At 39.2% G+C, this 20,418-nt stretch overlaps 1 protein-coding gene across 3 annotated transcripts in view; it reads right to left on the bottom strand.

Moving 5' to 3' along the window:
* Positions 1-20,418, bottom strand: part of RLF (RLF zinc finger) — an 84,868-nt gene that overhangs the window by 23,385 nt on the left and 41,065 nt on the right. For 2 of the 3 annotated variants that reach the window (XM_027968336.2, XM_060395706.1), the window contains exon 5: positions 14,927-15,129. In XM_027968336.2, the coding sequence (XP_027824137.1) occupies positions 14,927-15,129 (203 nt within the window). Of the gene's footprint in view, positions 1-14,926; positions 15,132-20,418 lie in introns of those variants that run through there. The other variant, XM_060395736.1, reaches the window with a different exon arrangement.

Genomic DNA, 20,418 nt, shown 5'->3' with positions numbered 1-20,418 from the left:
TTGTCTTTTTAGTACTGATCTTTAAGAGTTCTATATATATTCAGGATTCAAGAATTCAGTTCAATTCTACATATATTCAATCCAATATATATTCTTGGGGTTGGTAAAAAAAAAAAAAAATATATATGGTTAGCAAATATTTTCTCCCATTCTGCAGATCAACTTTTCATGTTGTTGACTTGGACATACAAAGTTGGATAAAGTCCTACTTGTTTTTCCTTTTGTTACCTGTGTTATTGGTGTTGGATATAACAGCATGATCAAGGGTCTTAAACATTAATTCTTGTATTTTCTTTGAAGATGATACAGTTTTAGCTAGTACCTTTCAGTCTGTGATTCATTCTGAGTTAAATTCTGCACATGGTATTAAGGGTCAAACTTCATTCTGCTGCCAAGTAGATATCCATTTGTTAAAAAACCAACTATTGAAGACTATTTTTTCCCCCAGTGAATCATCTTGGCAGCCATGTAGAAAATCAACTGGCCGTTAAGTGTGAAGGCTTATTTCTGGACTTTCAATTTTAGTCTATTGATTTTTTTCCCCCTACACTTTTGCCAGGAAAACACTGTCTTGATTACTGACATTTTTAGTGACCTTTGAAATAAAGAAGAATGAGCCCTCCAACTCTGTTCTTTTACAAGACTGTTTGGGCTATCCAAGGCCCCTGAATTTCCACATGAATTTTACGATCATCTTGTCAATTTCTGCAAGAGAAAAAAACAGAATTTTGATAGAGGCAGCAGTGAATCTAAGGATCAATTTGGGGAGTACTGCCATCTTCAAACTATTCTTTTCTGGTCCATGAACATGGGATGTTGCTCCATTTACTTCTTTCAACAAATTTTTGAAGTCTTTAGTATACAAATGAGTCTTGTACTTTCTAAAAGATTTATTCCTAGATTTTTTATTCTTTTTGATGCTATTGTACATGGAATTGTTTTCCTAATTATAGTTTCGTGTTTTTCATTGTTAGATATAAATAAAAATCATTTTTGTATATTGATCTCAGAATCATTTATATATAGGATCATGATACATGCAATCAGAAATACTTATACACCCTCCTTTTCAATCGAGATGCCTTTTAGCTATTCCCCTGCCTAACTGCTCCAGCTAAAACTTCCCATACAATATTGAATAGAAGTAGCGAAAGCAGACATTCTTATTTCGTGCTTGATCTTATGGAAAACCACTCAATCTTTCATCATTAAGTATAAAGTTGGCCATGGGTTTCCACAAATGCTCTTTATTGGGGCGAGGAAGTTTTCACTGTATTCCTAGATTGCTGAATGTTTTTAACACAAAAGTGTGCAGGATCTTGTTAAATGCTTTTTCTGTCTCTGATGACAGAGACAAACATACCTCTTGTCCTTTATTCTATGGCACAGTATTTACATATAACCTACGGACATATAACCTTCCATATACTTTAAATCACCCCTAGATTGTTCATAATACCATCATGTCTGTCTCTCTGTGACCCTATGGACCGTAGCCCGGCAGGCTCCTCTGTCCAGGGGATTCTCCAGGCAAGAATACTGGAATGGTTTGCCATTTCCTCCTCCAGGGGATCTTCCCCACCCAGGGATCAAACCAGTATCTCCTGAACTGCAGGTGAATTCTTTACCCGTGAGCCATCGCGGAAGCCCAACACAATGTAAAGGTTATGTGAACAGTTGTTGGAGCGCCTAGATTCAAGTTTTGCTTTTTGGAATTTTCTGGAAAATATCCCCCTAAATATTTTTAATCCATAGTTGGAGGCAGAACCTAAAGATACAGAGGGCAGCCAGCAGTCCTTTATATTATATTGCTGGGTTTTGTTGAGGATTTTTGCATCCATACTCATTACAGATATTGATCTATATCTTTCTTTTGATGTCTTCATCTGGTTTTAGTTGTCAGGATAATAATGGCCTCAGTGTATGAGTTTGGAAGCACCCCCTCCTCTTTTATTTTCTAGAAGACTTTGTGAAGGACTGGTGTAAATTCTTCTGTATGTGTTTTGTACAACTCACCAGTGAAGGCGTGGGTTTTTCTTTATGGGAAGTTTTAAAATTACATTTTCAATCTCTTTACTAGTCATAGATATATATATTCAGTATTTTTTTTGTTGTTGTTAGTTTTAGTAGCTCATTTCATTCTAAGATCTGTCCATTTCATCTTAGCAGATCCAACGTCTTGGCGTACAGTCATTCAAGGACTACTCTTATAATCTTTATTCCTGCAATGTCAGTCGTCATGTCCTCTCGTTTGTTCCTGACTTTCGTAGTTTGAGTATTCTTTTTTCGTGTTCAGTCTAACTAAAACTTTATCAATTTTGTTGATCTTTAAAAACAAAAGCAACTTTTATTGCTTTTTTGATTGATTTTATTTCATTTATTTACATTCTAATCATTGTCCAGTACTCTTGCCTGGAAAATCTCATGGGTGGAGTAGCCTGGTAGGCTGTAGTCCACGGGGTCACGACGAGTCGGACACAACTGAGCGACTCACTTTCACTTTTCACTTTCATGTGCTGGAGAAGGAAACGGCAACCCACTCCAGTGTTCTTGCCTGGAGAATCCCAGGGACGGGGGAGCCTGGTGGGCTGCCGTCTACGGGGTCGCACAGAGTCGAACATGACTGAAGTACTTAGCAGCAACAGCAGCAATCACTACCATCCTCCTTCCTTCTGCTTGCTCTGGGTTTAGTCTGCTCTTCTTTCCTGTCTTTTAGGGCAGATGGTTAAGTTATTAATTTGAGGTCTCTCTCCTTTTTCTTTTGGCCACACTATGTGGCTTGCAGGATCTCAGTTCCCCAACCAGGGAGTGAACCCGGGCCACAGCAGTGGAAGCCCAGAATCTCAACCACTAAGCCATCAGGGAACTCCCAGGATCTTTCTTCCTTTTTAAGACTGACATTTTACAACCATAAATTTCCCCTAAGTGCTGTTCAAGCTGCATCCCATAAATTTCAGTGTATTGTGTTTTTATCATTCATCCCAAACTATTTTCTGATTTACCACTTTTTCCCTTCGATCAACCGCCTATTTTGAGGTGGTGTTTAATTTTCACATTATTTGTGAATTTCCCAAATTTCCTTCTGTTATTGATTTCTAATTTCATTCTATTGTGGCCAGAGAACACACTGTATGACTTCAATCCTTTTAAATTTACCAAGGTTTGTTTTATGGCCTAACGTATTTCTATCCTAGAGAATGTTTCATGAGCAATTGAGAAAAATGTATATTCTGCTACTCTTGGATATAGTATTCCACAGATGTCTGCTTGGTCTAGTTGGTTTACAGTAGTGCTCAAGCCTTCCATATCTGTGTTTAGTTGGTTTATCCGCTACTCAAAGTGGGGTATTAAAGTCTCCAACCTTCGTGTTTACATTGTCTGTTTCACCCTCGACTCTGCTAGTTCATGTATTTTGGGCTCTTTTGTTCCTCATGGGCTTCCCCGGTGTCTCAGACAGTAAAGAATCCGCCTGCAATGTGGGAGACCTGGGTTCAATCCCTGGGTTGGGAAAAGGACATCTTTTTTGGATGTTAGTTCTACAAGGTCTTATAGGTCTTCATAGAACTGTTCAACTTGACCTTCTTCAGTATTATTTGGTTGGGGCATAGCCTTGGATTACTGTGATACTGAATGGTTTGCCTTGGAAACGAAGAGAGATCATTCTGTTGTTTTTGAGACTGCACCCAAGAATTGCATTTCAGACTCTTTTGTTGACTATGAGGGCCACTCCATTTCTTCTGAAGGATTCCTGCCCACCGTAGTAGATATAATGGTTATCTGAGTTAAATTCACCCATTCCAGCCCATTTTAGTTCACTGATTCCTAAAATGTTTATGTTCACTTTTGCCATCTCCTATTTGACCACTTCTAATTTACCTTCATTCATGGGGCTAACATTCCAGGCTCCTATGCAATACTGTTCTTTACAGCATCAGACTTTATTTCCATCACCAGTCACATCAACAATTGGGAGTTGTTTTTGCTTTGGCTGTCTCTTCATTCTTTCTGGAGTTATTTCTCCACTCTTCTCCAGCAGCATACTGGGTACCCTCACAGGGCTTCCCTCATAGCTCAGTCGAATCTGCCTGCAATGCAGGAGACCCGAGTTCGATTCCTGGATCAGGAAGATCCGCTGGAGAAGGAAATGGCAACTCACTCCAGTATTCTTGCCTGGAGAATCCCATGGACAAAGGAGCCTGGCAGGCTACAGTCCATGGGATCACAAGAGTCAGACACGACTTTACCACCGACCTGGGGAGTTCATCTTTCAGTTTCATATCTTTTTGCCTTTTCATACTGTTTCCCTGTGTATGGGCTACTTTTTTTTTTTTTTTAATAAGTGAATATTTAAAAAAATATATTGTGGCAACTCGAGAAATCAGAATCTTCCACCTCTTTAGGGTTTACTATTTGCTTAGTGATTTTCTTGGAATTCTGTAAGGCCTATATTCTGTCATATGTGGTCTCTGCTTCATTAGCTTAATTCAACAAGCTAAATATGTTGCCTAAATGCCGTGAAAAGGTAAGTCTACCTCTTTTAAAAACACTGTTTTCTGTTCACTGTCGCACTGCGTGCAGGCTTTCTCTAACTGTGGCAAGCTATTTTCCCTAGTTGCAGTGCACGGGCTTCTTACTGCAGCGGCTTCTCTTGTTGCGGAACATGGTCTCTAGAGCATGAAGGCTTCAGTTGTTGTGGTGTCTGGGCTTAGCTGCCCCAAGGTATGCGGAATCTTCCCAGACCAAGGAATGAACCAGTGTCCCCCTACACTGGCAGGTGGATTCTTTACTACTGGACTACCAGTAGTCTTTCTGTTTTTGCCAAACAGCTGTGTGTGTGTGTTGGGGCATCCTTTCAATATTACAGTAGGAAGTTAATAGCTCTGCCTTGCCCTTCATCTACTTGTATGCAACCTCTCAGTAAACAAGAGTGAGGGATTATAGCCTTCTCAAGTCATTCCTTGGCAGACACATAGCACTATACATTCGTGTTACCTTCCAGAGTACTAGGAATACATCAGAGGTTTTCAAAGTCCTCTATGGATATCCTTTATCTCAGCTTTTCTTTTTAAATTTGTCAGCCTTTTGTTACCTGAACTGGTAATTCCTCCTCAGACAAATGTCATGTTAAACAATTCCCAATGAATATTTCTGATAAGTGCCCTGGAACAGACCTTTTAGCAGAGTGGGTTCTGAATCAAATAAAAACAAATGCTGAGAGCAGAGGTTTTCAGAATGTTGCCAAATAGGTCAAAGAGTGACAATTCTGTGGAAACTGGCTTTTGCCGAGTTCCACGTCATCTCATGCAAAGAGTTGACTCATTAGAAAAGACTCTGATGCTGGGAGGGATTGGGGGCAGGAGGAGAAGGGGACGACTGAGGATGAGATGGCTGGATGGCATCACGGACTCGATGGACGCGAGTCTGAGTGAGCTCCGGGAGTTGGTGATGGACAGGGAGGCCTGGTGTGCTGCAATTCATGGGGTCGCAAAGAATCGAACACGACTGAGCAACTGAACTGAACTGAACAACCATTCTGCTTCCTCAGGTGGCTGCTAGGAAGCTTACTGGTTCAAGGTTCAAATGCCACCAAGCTCACTGTTCTGACATTCATGTGTTTTTCTTGAATAAAACTTTCTAGGATTACGGTAAGCCTTTAATTTCCGGAGGTCTAAAAAAGTGAATGCCCTCCACTCTCTGGTTTCAAATGCTAATAACTTGAAACTCAATTTCCAGCACCAGCCTTTCCCCAAATCTCACACTGTGTGAACACTGTCTGCTGTTGGTTCTCCCTTGTGTCTTGTTCATCTCTGTATTCCCAGTGCCTAGCACAGTCCCCAATGAATATATATTAAATGACTGGAAGGCATGCCTGTATTATTTCTTATAGTAACAAAGAGAATGTACTATTATCTCAAAATAAAATGTTTTAATAAAAAAGAAAAGATCACCTCAGTTGTTGCAGAAAATAAATTCTGGGGCAAGAACAGATGTTAAAAGAAGGCTTTCATGATAATCAGTGAATTAAACACCAATGGTACAAGAGGTAGTCACTGGCATAAAGAATGTGCATTTAGATGACTTATTTGTCTTGTTTAGTTATCATCATGTTTAGGCTACCAAGGTAAACAGTATTCTGGCCAGTGACATTACTGTAATATTTTAACATTTACCTTCCTCGAGAATAATGGTTTTCAATCTAGTATTCTCCTGATCAGTTCTGGGGTATAAGGCAAGCAATTTGTTCCTAATGAAGTGAAGCGAAGTGAAGTCACTCAGTCGTGTCCAACTTTTCGAGACCCCATGGACTGTAGCCTACCAGGCTCCTCAGTCCATGGAATTTTTCAGGCAAGAGTATTGGAGTGGGTTGCCATTTTCTTCTCCATTGTTCCTAATAGGAGATCTTAAAAAACAAGCTGGTAAATATTTCTTTCAAAACAGAGACAAAGTGGATTTAAGGTTATCCATATAATGAGATTTCTCTCACTGGCATCCCTGAGTAGGAAAAAGGGAGGAGTTACTCTCAGCAAGTCTTCATGTCTAATAACCCTGAGTCTACTTTGGGAAAATTATTCATCAGGTTCATAGACATCACCTGAAAAAAAGGCTGTGCTTCTAAAAACCAGGTTTCTTTTAAATTGCAGCAATACCACAGACCAACACTATGCTATTGAGTTGGCCACTTGTATGTTTCTTGAAGAAATAAATGGTCACTGATGCTTCTGATTAAATCCTATGGCTTAATCCTATGAGTATCTGACAGACACCTGAACTGTCCTACTGAATTCTTGAAAATGACTGTGTCTGACTAACCCTCCATAATGATCCCTACACTATAATCAAGTATCAACCAAAATACCCACATGTACCCCATAAAAGTGGCTTCCCAAGTGGCTGAGTTGGTAAAGAACCTGCCTGCAATGCAGGAGATGTGGGTTCAATTCCTGGGTCCGGAAGATTCCTTGGAGAAAGAAATGGTACCCCACGCCAATATTTTCGCCTGGAGAACCCCATGGACAGAGGAGCCTGGCAGGCTACAGTCCACAGAGTCATAAGGAGTCAGACACGACTGAAGCAACTGAGCACAAAAAACAACCATGAAAGTGACAGTAAAAGTGAGATCCAAATGCGCACTGAGTTCCAGGAAGAAGTTTCCTCAAAGTTATTCAAAAGAACTCTGGGGGACTTCCCTGGCGATCAGTGCTAAGAATCCATCCTGAAACGTAGGGAACATGGGTTCGATCTCTGATGGGGAAGCTAAGATTCCACACGCTGCAGAACAAAGAAAGATCCTCATGTCACAACTAAGACCCACTGCAGCCAAGTAAATAAAATATTTAAAAAATAAATTAATAAAAGAACTCTGCTTTAGGGGATAAATATTTAAATTGGCAAACCTTCCACTTCTTCATACAATCTACCTTTAGTGTATTTTCTGAGTGTACATCTTATTCACCATATGATCATAAGGTTACATGAAGTAAATTATCCAGATTTTAATTACACACGTTATTATTCCTCATTCAGGATCCATCTTAATTTTATTTAAGCTACACCTGGAATTTCTATGCTCTTGTTTACTGTTTCTTCTATTCTCAAACTGAATTCCCAGTGGGTCCTGTTTAAATGTATTTGCTCTGTTTATCATTTATATACCTAGTGACTATGTTAATTCCCAACAGTGTTAGACCAGTGAGTAGATCAGGTCCTGTTTGTCTTTGTCTTTTCCTTTTCTCATCAAGAGAAGAAACAAGCCTCGTAACCACATCAGACACTGAAGATGTAGTTCATTCAAGGATCAAGACTGAACCCCTACCTTATCTGTGCCAACAACTCTGCAGACAGATTTCTTGCTCTTTGTTGTAACAGAAGTGCTTCATGTTTAAAACAGCTTTATCCTTTATACTATATGTGGAAAACTTGATCTTTGCAAAGATTCTCTTTCTCAGTAATAAAAATATACAAATTCTGGCTTTGAAGCTGACTCCATCAATTAATCTTAATTGTGCCTGGCTAAATCTTCCCCAGCAGAGGTTTCCCATTACACACACCCATTACTGTGATACCCACAGGTGCCAATAGGTAAGTACTTTTATTCCCAGCTGTTGCTGAAGTTAATTTGACTCTCCTCCTGAATCAGAAGAAGATGGCAAACGTGTATATAACTTTGTTGCCTTAGAACATATGCTGATTTTAAACTCCAATTAATGAACATCAAGTGATTCACTGGTCTTTTTCCAAAGCAAATTTTAAAGATTTCTTTAATTGTGCTCTCACTTGCAAAAAATAGCATCACTGGATAAAAGACTAATTATGATGGTACCAGTGTTCCTTTAAAAATAATTTTATGAAGCATGCCAAATGTTTTCACATCAATATACTTACCAAATTAACCCCAATCATTATAAAAATATTTTAAGTTGCACCTATACATAAATGTATAAACATGAATGAAATGAAATACCACCAAAACGTTTCCTATGAGAACATGACTCATCAGTGTTTACCAACTAGGAAGTTGTACAGTGTAAAAACAGCTGGCCAGTCAGGAGATCTGAGTTCTAGCCTGGGCTTGGACTTAATAATTAGCTTAATGAAGGTAGGGCCTTGGAAACACTACCTCTTGGCCTCAGTCTCACCATTGATAAAACATGGAAGGTTAAACTAAATGATATTTAATGGTTGTAATACACTAGGAAATCTGAATCTTGCATAACAAAGGTCAGCAAACATTTTTTGTAAAGGGTGAGAGAAAATATTTTCAATGCTGCTGGTCAAATGGTCTTGGTAACAGCTATTCAGCTCTGCTTCTGTGGAGCAAAGCTAGTCACAGATAATAAACCAATGGCTGTGACTGTGTTCCAGTAAAACTTTATTTACAAAAACAAATAGCAAGGTGGATCTGGTCCACAGGCCATAGTTTGCCAGTCCCTGTTGCAGAAAAACCAATTCATACTTCCAATAACCCAGTTCCTCATATTCTCAACAAATTTGTTGATATTTGTATAACCTCAGGAAGAAATCCTATTTTCTTTCCTTGTTATTAATAAACCAGGAAAGATTCGGCACAAAGTGTCCCATATTCTCCCTTCTTTGCCATTTTTGTCAGCAGCAGAACACTCCCTTTCTTCCAAACTCTCAAGGTCTCATGAATCTCTTGAAGGGATCTCTGTACGTTATCCTCTATTTTGGACCTGTCAGCAAGTCCCATTCTTTTTTCTCTTGCTAACTCCAATCTCTTCTCCTAAATCTATTTCTGTCTATGCTTCCTATAACACTGTTTCAGTCATTTTACTTCCTATGTTCAAAACCATCCTAATTTCTACTGCATCAAAAGTTCGAATGCACTGCCGTTTCCGAGGCCTCACTTTTCCCTATCCAACAGGTACCATTACTTCTCATAAGACCTCAACATCCACGCTTTTCCCCAGGCGAGGTGTTCTCTAGTGATTCCCTACAAAGTGCACATTTTCTGTACCTTCACTATCACAGTTATCCCTAAACCATTCTTTTTACCTACATAAACCCCACCATTATTTCAAGGTCCAACTCAAGGAACAATTTTTATAAAGCCTTATAAAAGGCTCTACACCTCTCTACAAAAATATGCTCTCCATTTCTACATAATCTCAAGGAACTATCATACAGCTAAGTATCTTACTACTGTTTCTGGAAACCAAACAAGGCCATACACACACTTTTGTATTTGCCAACACCTAATACAATGCTAAAAACAAAACAGGTTTCAAATAAACGAAGTCTGAGAGATTAAAGGAAAAGTTGTTATTATAGAAGAAGAATAAAATCCAAGGTCTAGCTATTTTGCTTCTTCTGAGTTCTTCTGGCATATATCAGGTGCTGAGACTAACCATTACTCCACCTTACTCTGATTAAGCTTCCCAACACATAATATTGCAGCTGTTATTAGAGGCAAGCAATCTTCCATCTCCTTACCCTTCCCAACATTTCAGTGGCTCTGTAGTACAGTCTGAAGTCAGGGAACATGATACCTCCAGCTTTGTTGTTTTTTCTCAAGACTTTTTGCTACTTGAGATTTTTCATGTTTCCATACAATTTTAGAATTCTTTGTTCTAATTTATGAAAAGTGCCACTGGCACTTGATAGGGTTTGCACTGAAATCTGCAGACTGCCATGAATATGGTCTTTTTAACAGTAGTAATTCTTCCAATCCAGGAACACAGTGTATCTTTCCATCTGTATCACCTTCCATTTCTTTCATGAGTGTCTTATAGTTTTCCTTTTTTTTCCTTTTTTTTTTTTTTTTTTAGAATAAAACACTTTATTTCTTTAGGTCCATTTTAGATTCATAGCAAACTTGAGAGAAAGGTACAGAGATTTCCCACGTAGCCCCTATCACTGTCTCCCCAATTATCAGCGTTCCCCCACTGGAGCATGACATTTGTTACAACTGATGAGACTACTTGACCAATCACAAGCACCCAGAGTCCATAGTTTACATTACAGTTCACTCTTGGTGTTGCACATTCTACGGGTTTGCACAAAGACACAGTGACATGTTTTATACATTATGTTATAGTACTGTGGCATTACACATATATTACAGTATAATTATGATATATTATATTATCACACAGAGTAGTTTAATGCCCTAAAATTCCCACTTGCTCCACCTAATCTTCCCTCCCTTCCTTTTCAGACTGGGTTCTTCAATTGGTAATATGCATTTAAACTTCCTCCAAGTGTTTTTATGGCTCAAGAGCTCATGTATTTTTAACACTGAATAATATTCTATTGTCTGGATGTACCACAGTTTAATTATCCATTCACCTGTGTGCTCAGTCACTCAGTCGTGTCCGACTCTTTGCAACCCCATGAATTGTAGCCCACCAGGCTCCTCTGTTCCTGGGATTCTCCAGGCAAGAATACTAGAGTGGGTTGCCATTGCCTACTCCAGGGGGGTCTTATATTTTTCTGAATACAGGTATTTTCCTCCATACTTAAACTCATTCCAAGGTACTTTATTCTTTTTCATGTGACTATAAATGAGATTCAATTTCTCTGACAGTTTTACTATATAGAAAGTGCAAGAGATTTCTGTATATTTATTTTGTATCCTAAACTCATGATGAACTTTACTGAACTCACTGATGAGCTCTAGTAGTTTTTTGGTGGTGTCTTTGGAACTTTCTATGTAAAACATCATGTCATCTGCAGACAGTGACAATTTTACTTCTTCCTTTTCAATTTGGATTCTTTTTTTTGTCTGACTACTCTCCATTGTGGGAGACTTGGGTTCGATCCCTGGGTTGGGAAGATCCCCTGGAGAAGGGAAAGGCTACCCACTCCAGTATTCTGGCCTGGAGAATTCCATGGACTCTACAGTCCATGGGGCCGCAAAGAGTCAGACATGTCTGAGTGACTTTCACTTCCACTCTGGCTAGAACTTCCAATACTATATTGAATCAAAGTGGTAAAAGTGAACATCCTCATTCTATTCCTGATCTTAGAAGAAATGTTTTCAGTTTTTCACCATTGAGTATGACGTTAGCTGTGGGCTTGTCAGATATGGCCTTTGTTGAGGCATGTACCCTCTATTCACACGTTTTGAGTTTTTTATTTTTTTTTTAATCACAAACAGATTTTGAATTTTGTCAAAGCCTTTTTTGCATCTACTGAGATTAACATAATTCTTATTCAATTTAATGTGCTGAGTTACACTGATCAATTTGCAGATGTGTGCATGCTTAGTCGCTCAGTTATTCCTGACTCTCTGCGACCCCATGGACTGTAGCCCACCAGGCTCCTCTGTCCATGGAATTCTCCAGGCAAGAATACTGGAGTAGGTTGCCATGCCCTCCTCCAGGAGATCTTCTCAACCCAGGGATCAACCCTGGGGTCTCCTGCATTGCAGGTGGATTCTTTACCAGCTGAGCTAACAGGGAAGCCCAGATATCAAACCATAATCACATCCCTGGGATAAATCCCACTTGATCATAGTACATGATCTTTTATTATTGAATTCACTTTGCTAATATTTCACTGGGAAGTTTTACATCTATGTTCATCAGTAATATTAACCCATAATTTTCTTTTTTCATGGTGTCTTTGTCTGGTTTTAGTATCAGGGTGATGCTGGCCTTGTGTAATGAATTTGAAGTATTTTTTCTTCTTAATTGTATTTATGTATTATTCTTGGCTGTGCCTAGGTTTTGTTGCTACACATGGGCTTCTCATTGTGGTGGCTTCTCTGTTGCAGAGCACAGGCTAAAGGGGACTGGGCTTCAGCAGTTGATGTATGCAGGCTTAGCTGCCCCAAGGTGTGTGCAATCTTCCCAGACCAGGGATCAAACCAGTGTCTTCTGCATTGCCAGGTGGATTCTTAACCACTGGACAACCAGGGAAGTCCTGAAGTATCCCTTCCTCTACAAGATTTTAGAATAGTTTGAGGACAGTTATTAAGTCTTCTCTAACGTTTGGAACATTCACCTGTGAAGCCATCTTGACCTGGAGTTTTGTTTTTTAGGAGTTTTAAAAACTACTGACAATTTCATTACTGGTAATTGGTCTGTTCCTATTTTCTATTTCTTCCTGGTTCAGTGTAGGGAGAGGTACATTTCTAGGAATTTGTCCATTTTTTCCAGGTTATCCATTTATTGGCATATAGCTGTCTGCAGTAATTTCTTATGATCTTTTGTATTTCCCTGGTGCCAGCTGTGAGCTCTCTTCATTTCTGAAATGATTTGGGCCCCCATTTTTTCTTGATGAGTCTGGCTAAAAGGCCTCAAATTTTGTTTATCTTTTCAAAGAACCAGCTTGTTGAAAGTTTCAATGATCTTTTCTATTTTTTTTTTCTTTCATTTATTCCTGCTCTTATTCCTTATGATTTCTTACCTTCTACACTTTGGGTTTTGTTTGCTAAGTTCCTTTAGGTGTAAAGTTAGGTTGTTTATTTGATATTTTTCTTGTTTCCTGAGGTAGGCTTGTATTGCTATAAAACTCCCTCTCAGAAGTGCTTTTGTAGTTGGCTTTAGTGATGTGGTAGGCAGGCACAAGGCACCAACCATAGCAGAATATGTTCAAGGAGAAAAACATTAAACAGCAAATTCAGAAAATTCATTTGAGAAATTATACTCAAAGGTGGGAGGAGAGAAACGAGGTGATAGCTGAAAGAAGCATTTCTTCCTAAAAAATGGAAGAAATAACAGCATAAGTGCTGCGAAGATGGTTACAAGCAGAGGGGAATTGATAACGCAGTAGAGAAAGGAGAGCTGCTGCAGCATCAGCCTTAGGGGACAAGAGCAGACGGGGTCTGACACAGAAGTCTAGGAGACTGCTGGCCTTTGTGGGGGGAAAGCAGACATAGTTTATCCTCAGAACAGAAGAGAAGGTGTAAATACATAAATGCAGGTAGGTCAATAGATGCCATGGAAATTCTCTTCCAACATTCCCAATTTCCTCAGGGAAAGAGGAAGAAAGCTCATCAGTGGGGACAGAGATGGGACAGAAGGTACTGTAGTATAGGTTAAAAGAAAAAGTTCAGAGTATGAAATAGTAACCTCAGAGAGGGGGAGAGTGAATAGACTAAAGAAACATAGTGTGACTCAATTAAAGTAAATCAGTTGGCAGGTTTTTCCCCATCCAAACCACTAATGCAGGTAAAGATATAAAGGAGGTGGAGATGTAGGGATAATGAGGATACAGGTTAGTCAAATAAGTATAATTAAGGAAGAGACCAGCAGAGGAGTTGAGGATATATGCAAAGGAGTGATAATAGTGATTGACTATGGAAAAGCAGGGTAAGGAGGGAAGTGAGGACATGAGAAGAGTGAAGGAGAGTGAAAAGCAGATAGGACCAATAGATTTGTTGGTCCTGGTGGAGTCTGTATATTAAAGTCTAAAGATAGGGGCTTTCTTTGTAGCTCAATGGTAAAGAATTCGCCTGCCAGTGCAAGAGACATGGGTTCCACCCCTGACCTGGGAGGGTCTCACGTGCCAAGGAACAGCTAAGCCTCACTCTTGAGCCCGTGTTCTAGAGGCTGGGAGCCGCAACTGCTGGAACCTGCGCGTCCTTCAGCCCCAGCTCTGCAACAAGAGAGGCCACCGCAACGAGAAACCCGAGGACCACAACTAGAGTAGCCCCCACTCTCAGCAACTAGAGAAAAGCCCACGTAGCCAGGAAGACCCAGCAGAGCCAGAAAGAAACAAACAAACAAAACTATTAAACTGGAAAGACAGTTTCACTTGGAAAATAAGATATTTATAGCTGAAACTGTCATAAAAGTTTAAGAATCACTACAGCATAGAACCAGATCCTCGTGATTCCTTCATTTAACAAGAAAGTTCGGTGTAGCGGTAAAATGAGAATCCATATTAAGACCTGAATGGCAGGTAAGAGAATTAAAGGCAGATGATGAAATATCTATTATTTTTCTCTGTATAATTTATCAAAAGACTAATTCCATCTTTTCTAAGGAAAACAATTTAGGCCAAAAACAACAACAACAAAAAACCCTGTTTGTCTGCTTAATTATTGTTCAACGTGTACCCATAAGTTCTGAAGTCCTATACTTCTCTGCTTACAGAGTTAAATGTATAAAGTAACTTAAGCTAACTGCCATTATCTTTAGTTTATCTCTTGACACCACTATTAATAATGTCTACATTTCCCAGAGAAATTTAGTTTAAGAAGAAAAAGTGACTTTCACATTTAAACATTTCAAAACAAACCATCAGCCAAATTCATAAGCATTTATCTGCATATTTTTAATTATCTACTTTTCAAATACACCTAAAAGACACAATTTTATATTCAATGTGCTGAACAGTTAAATATACAATTAAAATGGTACCAAAAAAAATTCTTGGTTTTCATCTTGTCATGCAACAATTATTAAAATCTAATAAATTCATTGTATGAATGACAACAGCAGTTACTTGCTTTACCTACCTCCTTAATAGCATCTTCATTAGGAAGAATGGAACATAAGCATGTGATATAGGCTTGCTGAAAAGATGACACATTTGAAATTTCTTTAGATTCTGCACACAGTTTTGATAAAGCAGTAGCCTGGGGGATGCAGTTAGATTTCAACAAATGTTTTATTCGAATTTGCAGAAAGAAAGGTCCTTCTTGTGCAATCAATTTATTGACTAGAAAAAAGGAAAAATAAAACAGTTTGATAACACACCACATAACATATCAAGGTTGTGAAGATGAAAGTTTGATATCTTTTGTTGTTGTTTGTTTTCAGCAGATAAAAGGTCAGTTGACATTACTGGAAGTTTATTCTGATCTCTGTACTCATTTAACAGAGCAAAGAGCAAAATAACGTTGCTAATTATTCCCATATTACTTAGCAGTTTTATTTTGAACATCAAACCATTAAAAAAAAATTTTTAACTCTATTTTTTAGCCATACCAAACAGCATGTGGGATCCCAGTTCCCTGACCAAGGACTGAACCCACGTCCCCCTGCATTGGAAGCATAGAGCCCCAAACACTGGACCACCAGGGAAATCCCACAAACACCAAACCTTTTAATAAAGCTACTACTAACATTTCACCAAAATTCATTCTTTCACTTTCTCCTCCCTCACATCCTGATAAGGATAGTAAGGAACAGTGAAATGAACTATAAACATAAGAACACGGAAAAATGAAGTATCCTGTGTAATATTAACAACTACCACTTAAACACTCATGAGGTACCAAGCTTTGAGTGTTTTCACACACCTCTCATTTATTCTTCACACCACCACCAAGGCAAGTATTGTTATCCCCGGTTTAAGGTTAGGAAAATCAATACTCAGAGAAATTAGGTAACTTGCCAAGGATTCCAAAGCCAGTGGTGGTCTTTCCTCTAAACCAGGCATTTCTCAAAGTGTGTTCCACCGAGCAAAAGACCTGAGAGATAGTCCTAGAAAAAAAAGGGATTCCTTGGTCAAATCTCTGAACAGTCCTGCAATGAAGAAAACTGTTCACTCTTATTTAAACCCAGTGTTACCCAAACTGATTTGACCAGAGAACCCTTTTACACATATCATTAACACGACATAAAGTCCATATTCCTGGTTCAGTACACACTTTGGAAAATGCTGCTCGGAGCAGGACTCACACTGATTTGTACAGTGTTGTGAACAAGCCCTTGATTTATAAATAGTAAACAAGTGTGTGGCACTGTTACACAGTATTATTTAAAGAACAGAGGTGGGAATGTGCATGTTAAGGTGAGTGGCAAGCGAGATGGTTCACCTAACACAGTGTTTCTGCAACTTGAAAGTGCTTCTGAATCGCCAGGGAAGTCCTATTAAAATGCAGATTCTAATTCAGCAGGTCTGGAATGGGATCTGAGATTGTGCTTTTCTAATAAGCCTCACAGTATCCCTGCTACTAGGCCTACAGGCCACATGTCGAACAGAAATCGTTAAAATTAATGATAAACCACCAGGGTTGGGGGAACCATTGGCCCAATCTTAACTACGTATGAGAATCAACTGTAGAGATTTTAAAATTTTCTCTTTTAAAAAAAATAGGTAACATTATACATGCAAATGACACAAAAGTCAAAAGGCACACAAAAAGATGTATAGTTAAAAGTTGTCTCCCTTCTACTCTGACTCCAGTCTCTTAGTCTCTTTCCTCAAGAAACAATAATCACTTTTGTTTATCCTTCCAGTACAGTTCGGAGAAGGCAATGGCACCCCACTCCAGTACTCCTGCCTGGAAAATCCCATGAATGGAGGAGCCTGGTAGGCTGCAGTCCATGGGGTCGCTTAGAGTGGGACACGACTGAGCGTCTTCACTTTGACTTTTCACTTTCATGCATTGGAGAAGGAAATGGCAACCCACTCCAGTGTTCTTGCCTGGAGAATCCCAGGGACAGGGGAGCCTGTGGGCTGCCGTCGTATGGGGTCGCACAGAGTCAAACACGACTGAAGCGACTTAGCAGCAGCAGCCAGTACAGTTTGTTCATCCTTCTGAGTACAGAAGACCGATTTCTTTTCCTATTTAATATATCATACAGGTCATTCTATCACATCACTGTACACTGAGAGCTCAATACTTTTAACAAGTGTGTTTATTCCACTGTACAGATCAAATACAACTAATTTAACCAATCCCCTCCTGATAAACTTGCAAGTTGTTTCCAATCTTTGGCAACTGTCAATAATGCTACAATTTACATCCCTGTACAGGGACCATTTCACAGTGCAAGGCTGCATCTATAGAAAAAATTCCTAGAAGTGAAACTGTTGCCAGGTGGATGTGCAGAGATTGTACCAATTTATACTCCCAGCACACATTGGTGGAAGGGGCTTGTTTCCTGTGGCACTTCAGAAAGGTCAGTATTCAGAGCTTCAACTCTGGAGATTCTGATTTAGTAGATGGAGCCTGGACCTGGGATATGTGTCTGTGTGTTCTGGCTTTAAATTCCACAGATACTTTAATACACAGTCAAGGTCAAAAGGCATGGACAGAAAATAGATCACTTGCATTTGGACTTCTTTATTTTAGTCCCACAAGCACTAAATTCCACAAAATGAACTCACAATCATATCTCAAAGAGCTCCTCATTCCTTACTTCTGTTTTCAGTAATGGTATTCTCTCAATTTTTTAAAAAAGTGAAATTCTGGCATTACCCTTCCTTACCAACTCCTTTCCTAAGAAAATCAACTTAGTTACCGTGTCCTAGCAATTCTTTTAAAAATTCTCTCCAACCTAATTACTTCATGTTATTTCTTGCCACATCTGTCCCCTCCATCCTAAACTCCCTAACATCAGATTATGCTCCATTTATCTACTTTATCAAGTATATGCATTTTCACAAATCTCATACCTGAAAACAGGTATGTTAGCTATACCACTCAACCACTCTAAATTCCTGTAACATTTTACTTATTTTACCACACTTATTTTTCTCTTTACATATAGTAATAAATGATCAGAGTATATAAAGGTCAAGATCTTAGATTTTGGAATCAATTAACTGAGGCCAAATCATGACTCTCATACATACTAGTTGTGAGGCCCTTGGACAAATTAGACCTTCCTGAGTCTCAAGTTTCTATAACTATGAAAAGACTGCCTCACAGAGAAACGAAACACCAGAATGCAAGTAAGACACGGAACACAGTGGCCAGGCAGAACGAATGCTCAATACTACTTGCTTTTCTTTGACTCTGATATCTACATTATACTACCAGCAATTTGAGCACAAATACTGTGTCTTGTTAACTTTTGGATAAAACCATGTATTTAGAAACCAAATGGTTATCACTTTTAATCAATCAAAAACCTTTAAATATTTCCTCACCTGGGCTCAAATTCTGTCTCCACAATTTTAACTATATGGCCTTGCCCATGTGTAATCTCTTGCCTGTTGAATGGATTAAATGAGACGGAAAACACAGTGCCCATCACATAACAGGCACGCTATAAATCACAGCTATTACTTCTATGAGGTAAAACTACTTTACTCAATATATTACAGTCACAGTTAAACCACTATATCAATTTTTAACAGAGATCAAAGCTGCATTTTAAAAACACTTTGTTATGTTAAAATCAATCCTTACTTAACTGTACTTTTAAAAAGGAATCCATCCATACACTTCAATATTTAAAACGACACAATAAAGTGTACACTAAGAAGTCTCACTCCCAATTGTGTTCCCTTCTGTGTTCATTTTTCAAACATTTTAATACAAAAAATGTTTAACCATATAGCCTCCCCTCCAGCTAGATTCAACAACTGAACCATTTTGCCATATTTCTTTGTCTAGTTTTTCTTTTTCTGAGCCACTTAAAAGTAAGTTGTAAACATCATGACGGTTTACCTCCTATATACTTCAACATGTAATAAATTGTAACATTTAAGGTCCAGTGAAAAATTATCTTTGCCTTTTTTAACAAAAGAGTGCTGTTTGTTTGCTTATTTTACAGAAGGCTCAGGTGACACATGACAAGTCATACAATGGCTTTAGAGGTATGTGGTAGAAGGGAAACAACAGACTGGGGTGGGAAGAAAAACAACGAGGAAGAAGTAAGAGCTGGCAGGTTCCTTCTCTACTAGATTGAGGGGAGGAAGTTACTGCCTCTGAACAATTAAGATGGCTCTCTTCCCTCAACCCTTAGTAGGGAGAGAAATAAAAGAGCAAAAGCCTATTGATTTCGCCCTCCTGAGTCTCAAGAAAAATAAGGAAAAGCCAGTGTTTTGATGTCATGAATTAAGAGAGGAGGAGGATGCTGGGGAAGGCACAAGTCAGTTGGAAAAAATGACAGATGCCAGATGGCAGCTCTGGGTTTCCTCTAGCACAGTGAAAGGGGGTCTCCAAGGTTGATGGGCCTGAGGACTTTTGAGCTGTGGGTTGCTGCCATCACCACTGGAAGTATGGGTAGTTTGTGGGCACTGAAGCTCAGGCCAGGAACCACTAGGGGGACCTTGGCTGGGCTTGGTCTTGCCATCTCTACATTTTGTGGTAGGCTGCTAGGGTGGCCTGGGGTAAAAGCCCAGGCCATACCTGGGTGGGAGGACTTGTTCATTTCTCTGCTCATCAGGCCAGGCAAAAGTGTTAACAACTGGTACATATTACATGCTTCAGTAAAAAACGTCTTTTTTTTGGCACGCGGGGGGGGGGGGGGGCCCGCGGGTGCAGGGGTGTGAAAGTGAAAGCCACTCAGTCGTGTCAGACTCTTAGTGACCCCATGGACTATACAGTCCATGGAATTCTCTAGGACAGAATACTGGAGTGGGTAGCCCTTTCCCTTTTCCAGGGCATCTTCCCAATCCAGGGATCAAACCCAGGTCTCGCACATTGCAGGCAGATTCTTTACCAGCTGAGCCACAAAGGAAACCCTTTTTTTTGAGGGTCGGGAGAGGGGGCAGTACTAAATTTGAGACTTCATGGCAGGAAAAATAAAAATCTAATGCACCTTTTTTTTAATTCAAAAAACTAAACAAAAAGGCATATACTCAGTTACTTGGAAGTTAAAAAATTTATTTTTAATGTTTCTGATTAGTACACTACTGAAAAACAGCAATTAATGAAATGATAGTCACTGCTCTCAAGCATCAAATGTGTTAATATCTGGGCTGCAAGGGCAATGAAGCTACACAGGAGGCTTTCTAAATCTGTTGATCTGAAATGAGTAAGGGCCAGTTGCAAAAGCAAGCAGGTCACAGGCTGCTCACCACTTACATTGTGGTTCTCAGAAAAATTCCTTACATATGTAGCTATCCTTTACCCATTCAGAATTTTACAGAATATACAGGATAACATAGGATATTAGGCAAACAGTGCTTCTCCCCATTTCGTTTTTTTCTATGTAAAAAAAAACCAAAACTGAGTACTATTAATTCCAGAGGTAGGAGGGTGAAATATTTGATTAGTTACATCAGGAAAAATAAATGAGGGACATTTAATGCAATTCCATCTCT

The sequence above is a fragment of the Ovis aries genome, chromosome 1 (assembly GCF_016772045.2).
Source record: "Ovis aries strain OAR_USU_Benz2616 breed Rambouillet chromosome 1, ARS-UI_Ramb_v3.0, whole genome shotgun sequence".
Lineage (NCBI taxonomy): Eukaryota > Metazoa > Chordata > Mammalia > Artiodactyla > Bovidae > Ovis > Ovis aries.
Note: the sequence above shows the minus strand (reverse complement) of the source record. Positions and strands in the feature narration are given on the sequence as shown.